Consider the following 8,342-nt stretch of genomic DNA (forward strand, 5'->3'; position numbering starts at 1 on the left):
CGGTAGTACAAATTTGCCCAGCTGAAGGCATGTCTCAAATTGCAGCGGGAGATTCTGGGGCCAGAAGGACGAGATAGGCGTCCAGCAGTCGTGTCGCCAGTTCCGCAGGCATCATGGGCCAGGACATCAAGGTGGACCCAGAAGTGGAGCTCAGCGAACTTGAAGCCGAGACGCAGCCGATGAACGCGGCATCGGGGCCGGCCAGCGGCACCGAGAACGGTCCAGTGAAGATCAAGGTGGCCAACGAGGAAACGGAGGCGGAGACAGCCAAGTTCACCGGCCTGTCTAAACAAGAGCTGCTAAAGGTGGCGAACAACCCCGGCTGGGTGCGCACCCGCTGGGCACTGCTGCTGGTCTTGTGTGTTGGCTGGCTGGGCATGCTAGCCCAAGCTGTGGTCATTATCATGCGGGCCCCGCCCTGCCGCGAGCTGCCGGAGCAGAGCTGGTGCCACACGGGCGCCCTGTACCGCATCGGCGACCTTCAGGCATTCCAGGGCAAGGACGCGGGCGACCTAGCTGGTGAGCGGCGAGTACCCATGTACCCGCATCCGGCCGCCATTCAGGCCCCAACCCGGACCAGAACTTTGGGAGGGGATATCCCAAGAGCCTCTGCGGCTTCCCTGATGTAGCCCCTCCCTCTTCCGGCGCTCAGAGCCAATCACAGCCTGTTTACGAACCCACGGGTTGAGGGGGCAACTGCTCCTCTTTCTCCTGATCCTCGATCCAACCTCCTCCGTCCCACTTAGTCTGGGGGGCGGGGAAACCACGGCCCTCTAGGTTCTCCTCACTCTCCCCCTCTTCTCCATTTCAGGCCTGAAAGAGCATGTGCCTTACCTGAGCGCCCTCAAGGTGAAGGCCTTGGTGCTGGGCCCAATTCACAAGAACCAGAAAGATGACATCGATGGGACCAACTTGGAACAGATCGACCCCACTTTTGGCTCCAAGGAAGATTTGGACACTGTCCTGCAGTCGGCCAAGAAAAAGGGTGAGGGTCCTGCAGTGGGCAAGGGAGCAGCTGGGAAGGGCTTGGTCTCCAGGACACAGGAAGGTCAGGATAGCGTTTTTGTGTGGGTGGCCCCGGCCTGGCTCTCAGCTTTCCCGGGGCAGGAGCAGAGCAGCCTTGTTAGGCTTCAGACGGAAGTGGATTCTCCAGGTGGTCCAGAGACTTGGACTGGGCTGTGCAGTCATTTCACTGTGGGCTCCCGTGCCCGTAGTTCTGAGTGTGGGCTTGTACTGAGCTGGTGGTTATTAAACCTGCAGAGAGTGGACCCTTTGGGGAAAGCAAATGGAGATGAACTCTTGTCTCACTTTCAAAGGACTCACTTTGGGGTGGGGTGTGCAGGGCCCCACAGCTGGGCCTTTCTATGAACACCCTTGACCTTCTGCCCTGAGAGATTTCAAGGCCCCTCCTTGCTCTGTTTCAATGGACTGAGATCCATCAGGGTCCAACCCTAAGCTTCTGCACCAAGGACAGCAGAGGCAGTGGTCTGACTTGTATGTGTGGGTTCCCTCCCTTCCCTTCAGCCCACAGTCTTCCTCACAGCTGTCTCTTTCTGCACTGTTCTAGGCCTCCGGGTCATCCTGGACCTCACTCCCAACTACAGGGGCCAGCAGTCCTGGTTCCTTCCCAGTCAGAGTGCCACTGTGGCCACCAAGATGAGGGTGAGTGTGCTGGTGCTGATGGCCGGGGGAGCAGGAGCGGGGGCTGGGGCTGGGTGGGTCCTTCCACAGCAAGCCCTGTGCACTCGGCCCTGCCCAGCTCAGGGCCCTTCCTGCTGGGGCCCGGCAGGTACACCTCCACACCAGCCAGGCAGGGACCCCTGTTGTTGCTTGTTCGTTTTTTACCGCTCATTTTTCTTGCTGCTTTGAGTCTCTGAAGGTGACCATGGCAGGAAGAGAGAATCTCACATGTTAACTTGGGTTTCTTTTCTTTTCTTTGGAAGAGGAACCCTTTGTGAGTGGGAATCTGTCCAGTTGGTTTCCCATTTCTTGTTCCCAGCTCCTGTTTGATGTGTTTTGAAGTACAGCCCAGTCTGGAATCCTAAGCCCTGGGGTCTTCCTGTGTGTGTGAGACCATGCCAGCATTGTATATATGGTGTCCTCTGCGTGCTGAGCAACTGTCAGTGAGGACACCAAGGTTCAGAGGTCTCTGTGTGATGGGATTTGAGGCCCCAGCGGCCTTATTTCTCTTCTCTGACGTCCTGGAAGGTACAGGCTGAAACTCCCTGTCCAGCAGGCTGGGAGTCACCCAAGCTCCCAGTGTCTGGGTTCTGGGACACTGACCGGCTCTGAGTGGGTGGAGCAGGAGTGGAGGCAGGCAGACACTGTGCGGGCAGCCCTGATTCTGGGGCAGAGCTCTGTATTTTCCCAGCATTTCCGTAGGCCACTCTGGGTCATGCATTTCACGAGTTAGCACATTGCTAGACGATCCTTTGAAAGTTACTAATAAGGGGCCCTGGCTGGTTTTCTCAGTGTATTGGGCACCATCCTGACAACCAAAAGGTCACCAGTTCAGGTCTGGTCAGGGCACATACCTGGGTTGTGGACCAGGTCCCCAGGTGGGGTGTGTGAGATGCAACTGATCAGTGTTTCTTTTGCACATTGATGTTTCTCCCCTCCTCTTCCTCCTCGTTTCTCCTCTCTAAAAAGTAAATCAATAAATCTTAAAAAAAATTACTAATAGGTATTGATTCAAGAGGTTTTTCAGGTGGTAACGTATGAAGAGCGGTATCCTCCCTAAGGGCGCATGGAGCAAGGACAAAGGGAAAACCAAGGCAGTGGGCATGGGCCTGGGTTCTGTGCCCCACAAAGGACAGGGCTGCAGGCCAGGGCCTCTTCTGCAGAGCTGGCCCTTCTCTTCACACCTCCGTGTCAGCTGCCCCGGGGGTGTGCTGGAAACTTCTCTCTCTCTTTCTTGGCTGTGCTCCCAGTGGCTTCTACAGCAGCCCCAGGCGTCAGCACACTGGGAGAGGCGTCAGTGTGTTTGTCTGGGATCTTGACTAGATTTGAGTCCCGTCTCTGCTGCTCTCTGACTGGGCCTTGGGCTTGCCTCCTTGCTTCCCTGAGACTCTTTTCTCATCTCTGAAAGGGGTATACCAGCGCTCCACACATGGTAAGCAGTAAATAAAATTAGGTTTAATAGCACGCTTTTTCTCTTGGGTCTTCGCCGTTGTCGAAGGGAGGCCTTATGATTGGTAATAGGGAGGAGTCGGGAAGAGAAACGCTGTGTCACTAAGAGAATCAGCGGTGGGTTACGATGGCTGCAGACCAAGGGCTGCAACTTTATAACAGAGGTGGGGACATGAGACTGTTCAGGTCTCCCATGCAGGGGCTCTGCCAAGGTTGCGGGGAAGTGCATGGCACGCATGGTTTCCTGTGGGCTGGAATTTTCTTTGCCTTTGCATGACAGTGGTAATGCCTTCTCTGTTCCTTTGGCCCCTCCTCGCTGCAGGACGCGCTGCAGTTTTGGCTGCAGGCCGGCGTGGATGGGGTCCAGATTCGGGACGTGGAGAGTCTGTGGGTGAGTTCCCTTTGCACGTGAGAGGCAGAGCCTGGTTGAGAGCAGAGGGACTCTCCAGGGCCTGGTGGAACTTGACTCTGCTTTTTGTCTTCTAGGGCGCGCCATCATACTTGGCCGAGTGGCACAATGTCACCAAGAACTTCAGTGAGGACAGGTGAGTGCCAGCCCCCCGGCCCCACCTTGGCTCCATTGTGGGAACCCCTCAGTGGAGTGCTAGGCCCTGGGAGGGGGCAGTTCCTAGTCCATGCTTCCTTCCTTGTCCAGCCCCAGCCCTGACCCCTGCTGTGCTCTCTGCAGGCTCCTGATTGCAGGGACTGAGTTGTCTAGTCTTGAGGAGATCCTGAGGCTGTTGGCAGTGAGCAGGGACCTGTTGTTGACCAGCTCGTACCTGTCAGCCTCCGGTTTCACTGGCAAGGAGACTGAAGAGCTGGTCACCCAGTATCTGAACGCCACAGACAATCGCTGGTGCAGCTGGAGTGTGAGCACACAGTGGTGGGGGAGGGGCAGGCCGTGCTCTGGAGGGAACGGGTGTTGGGAGACATGGGGCATCATGGGCTTTGGGGCTCACCAGTGCACCCGTTCCCACAGCTGTCTCAGGTGGGGCTCCTGGCTTCTGTTGTGCCGGCGCACCTGCTCCGGCTGTACCACCTGCTGCTCTTCACCCTGCCGGGGACCCCAGTGTTCAGCTCCGGGGATGAGATTGGCCTGAAGGCAGCGGCCCTTCCCGGACAGGTATCTGGCCTCCCCAGCACATGGGGGGAGGTCATGTTTATCCAGCCTGGCGGTTTTGTGGTGTGGCCTTGCTAGCCGTGTCACTTGTCCTGTCTCCTCTCCCCGGGGACTGCATCTCGTGTAGGGTAGTTAGGACTCAGTGATGGCTCACTTTAAACACAGTGTCTGGGCCCTGGTCGATGTTCCGTTTGTCACCTCACTCACTCACTCACGCACTTTCCACTCATTGTGCAGCGGGCACTCCGCCCTGCAGGCACTCGGGGTGCAGCGGGCAGCAGGCGAGGCAGAGAGAGTGTGCAGTGAGTGTTGTGACAGTGGACGACCATAATGCATTTCCTGGCTCCAGTCATGGGTTTGGCGGTGACACTGGAGCTGATACTTACAGAACCAGTCACTCCTTGATGCTGCCGCGTTTTGTTTAGTGGAATCCCACGTGCCGTGCACAGAGGGCTCCGTGGTGCCCGGAGGACCGGAGGCCGTGAAGTGAGACAGCCAGCAGGTGTCCAATCAGGGCTGGCCAGGGGTTATATTTTGTAAGAGTGGCCACAGAAAGCCCTATGAGCCAGTGGAGTGGAGAGGAGAGGGAAGTGACAGGGCTGGCTTGTGGCTGTCTGGGAGAAGCCCCTGCCGGCCGAGGGGACAGTGTGTGCAGGACTGGAGGTGGGAGCCCACCCTGCTGCGGGTCCAGTGGGAGTTGGGAGGGAGTGCAGAGCGTGCACGTGTCTGTGGTGGGGGAACAGGAGGAGAAAGAGTGAGGAGGCACAGACCCACCCTTTTCCCCATCCTGCTTTCCCTGCCCTCCAGCCAGCAAAGGCCCCAGTGATGCTGTGGGGTGGATCCAGCTCAGCCAACACCTCAGGGCCTGTGAGCTCCAACCTGACAGTGCAGGTAAGGGCGTGGTGGCGGGGCCTGGCCAGCAGAGGGTGCCCAGGGGCCCTTAGGGGTTTGCACCCAGGGGAGTTCTCCATCCCTTCCTGCTGTGTCTCCATGGTCTGCAGGGCCAGGATGGGGACCCCAACTCCCTCCTGTCCCTGTTCCGGCGCCTGAGCGATCTTCGGGGTAAGGAGCGCGCCCTGCTGCACGGAGACTTCCACGTCCTCTCCTCGGGGCCGGACCTCTTCTCCTACGTCCGCCAGTGGGACCAGAACAAGCGTTTCCTGGTTGTGCTCAACTTTGGGGATGTGCCCCAAGCTGCCAGGTTGGGGGCTTCGGGCCTGCCTGCGGAGGCTGAGCTGCTGCTCAGCACTCATCCAGGCCGGAAGGAAGGTGACCGTGTGGAGCTGGACCACCTGAGCCTGAAGCCCCACGAGGGGCTGCTGCTCCACTTTCCCCGACGTGGCCTGACCGGGGCCCCAGCCCTTCCCCTCCGCTGCCCCGGACCTTGGGGCTCTGGGTCCTTTCTCTCTCTTTTTTAAAAATTTTAATTATTAAAGATTTTTTATTTTTTTAAGTTATTTGTTTAAAGATTTTATTTTTAGACAGAGGGGCTTGGGGAGGGAAAAAGAGGGAGACTTCAATGTGTGGTTGCCTTTTGTGCGCCCGTTACTTGGGGACCTGGCCGCAACCCAGGCAGGTGACCTAGTCTGGGATTCAAACTTGCAACCCTTGGGTTGGCGGTTTGGCATCCAGTCCACTGAGCCACACCAGTCAGGGCTATTATTATTATTTTTAAATATGTATTTATTTACAGAGAGAGGGGAAGGCAGGATAAAGAGAGGGAGGGAACCATCCGTGGAAAAGAGGGAGAACATCAGTGGCTGCCACTTGCAGGACCAAACCTACAAACCGGGGGCCTGACTTGCAACCCGGGCACGCGCCCTGATGGGGAATCAGAGCAGCAGCCTTCTGGTTCACAGGCCAGTGATGGACCCACTGAGCCACACCAGCCAGGGCAAGATTTTTATCTTTAGAGAGTGGGAAGGCAGAAGAAAGGATGGGAGAGGAACATCGGTGTGTAAGGGCCACGTGGGTGGGTTCACAAGCCCTCAGTGGCGGCCTGGCCTGCAACCTGGGCATGCGCCCTGACTGGGACGCAAACCAGTAACCTTCAGGTTTGCAGGCCGGAGCTAGCTTTAGTGCAGGCCACTAAGCCACAGCATCCAGGGCTTTGTTGTGGTGGTTTTTCAGTGTTACAGATTATAGATGAACCCCCAATGGCTTGTGTGCTGGCTTCCAATAAAAGTCAAACTGCCTGGTATGGTCCTGTCTTCCCTGCACCCCGCTGCTCTGGCAGGAATTTCCCTCCCTTTGTCTCCCTACCTTGACCTCTGCCACAGCGCTCAGGGCCCTGGCGTCTCACATGTCTGCTGCAGCCCAGAGTGCAAGGGGCCCACCAGGCTCCTAGAGCAGAGGTTTCGGGGCCAGGGTGCCCACTGTGCCTCCTCCCCTTGAGGGACCTGGTGCCGCCCTGGAGGTGTCGGGTCTGGCCTGGCTGCTCTTGTCTCCTCTGCCTGGTCTCCAGACACGTGCTGCCAGTTTCCTGTGTCTGCAGACTCAGCCTTTCAGGGAGATGGGTTTCTAGAGGCACTCCCAAGGGAGGTCCTGCAGCCGTAGGAATTGATGGCGCACTTGGCACGTGCCAGGTGTTGTGCCAGGTCCTGGGATGGAGGAGGGTTCAAAGGTCGACCACCCCTGTCCCCTTGGGGCCTGTATTCTGGTGAGGAGACGGATTAGGAATAAGGTGAATCAGCCTTAGAGTGTGGTGGGTGTGGTGATGGTGGTCAGAGAGGAAAGAGACAGGAGGAGAGGTGGGCGTTTGGGGTGAAGGGAATCGGGGGTCCAGAGGTCACATTTGGATGAGAGGCCTGAAGTGAGGGGGGAGTTCAGGAGGCAGATCTGTGGGGGAGGGGCTTTGCGGGGCCCTGGGTGGGACTGTGTCTGCCACTGAGGAGTGGGGGCGGGGCAGGGGAGGAGGCCTGGTTGGCAGGGGGCGGGCAGGTGGTGAGGAGCACAATAATGTCACAGAACAGAGGGGGTTGCGTGTGGATGATAAATTACTGAAAGTACCCCCGTTTTTCTCTGGGACCCCCCCCCCCCCCCCGCCTCCCAGGTTCGCCTTTCCTGCTGCCAAGGAGAGATGTCTCCTGGTGTCAGAGATTGGAGGAAAGGAAAGGAATTACTTATTTAAAAGTTATGCAGACTTAGAGTAATGACTTAATGTCTTCATTAAAATACTGAAGTCCTATATCCTAAGAACACTAAAATAGCAATCCAAAAGAACCTTTGCACCCCGATGTTCATAGCAGCACAATTTACAATAGCTGGGTGCTGGAAGCAACCTAGATGCCCATCAGTAAATGAATGGATCAACAATCTATGGTACATTTATACAATGGAATTCTATGCAGCAGAAAGAAAGGAGCTCCTACCCTTTGCAACAGCTTGGATGGAGCTGGAAAGCATTATGCTAAGTGAAATAAGCGAGGTGGTAAGAGACACATACCATTTGATCTCACCTTTAACAGGAACCTAAACAACAAAACAAAGAAACAAGCCAAATATAACCAAAGACACCGAAATAGGGGGCAGACTGACAGTGACCAGAGGGGAGAGAAGAGGGAATTTCAGGGGAGAATGGGGAGGGTTTACAGGCACAAATTTAAAGGACACATGGACAAAAGCTAGGGGGAGGGTGGTAATGGGAGGGAACTGGGGAGGGGTGGGTGGGTGGGCTGGAATGGGAGTATATGGGAGAAAACTGTACTTGAACAATGATTAAAAGAAAAAAAATACTGAAGTCCTCTAGAATACCCACAGACACACACAGAGTCCTTCTCCCCTCTGCCCAGTCCAGGGCACCGTATCTCAGTAAAAGAAGCAGAAGTCCATGGTTCAGGCAGTCCCTTGGTTCTGGCACCATCTGCTGTGTCGCCACCACAATCTCCAGTTAATCTCAAACCATGTGGCACCTTCTCATGGCCCACCAGCAAGAGTCCTTTCCCCCCTTTCCTTCCAGGCAAAGTCTCTCCTGCTTCCTAAGCCACGTGCCAAAAGGGAGTACCCCAAAGCCACGTGGTTCTGAACCTTGCCCAAGCCTTGGGGGCCCGCCCCCACCCTCTGCATGGCTGCCACTGCTGGGTCTAAATGCCAG

General features: G+C 56.5%; 1 protein-coding gene across 1 annotated transcript; it reads left to right on the forward strand.

Annotated features, from left to right (window-relative positions):
- Positions 1-5,687, forward strand: LOC114499141 (4F2 cell-surface antigen heavy chain-like). Its single transcript, XM_028515083.2, has 9 exons — positions 1-519; positions 812-985; positions 1,568-1,662; positions 3,452-3,520; positions 3,616-3,674; positions 3,818-3,998; positions 4,109-4,252; positions 5,057-5,140; positions 5,251-5,687. Exons 1-9 carry the CDS (start codon positions 114-116, stop codon positions 5,665-5,667), a joined length of 1,629 nt encoding a protein of 542 aa, XP_028370884.1. The 5' UTR covers positions 1-113; the 3' UTR covers positions 5,668-5,687.
- The last annotated feature ends 2,655 nt before the right edge of the window (positions 5,688-8,342 follow it).

Source organism: Phyllostomus discolor, chromosome 6 (assembly GCF_004126475.2).
Source record: "Phyllostomus discolor isolate MPI-MPIP mPhyDis1 chromosome 6, mPhyDis1.pri.v3, whole genome shotgun sequence".
Taxonomy (NCBI): Eukaryota; Metazoa; Chordata; class Mammalia; order Chiroptera; family Phyllostomidae; genus Phyllostomus; species Phyllostomus discolor.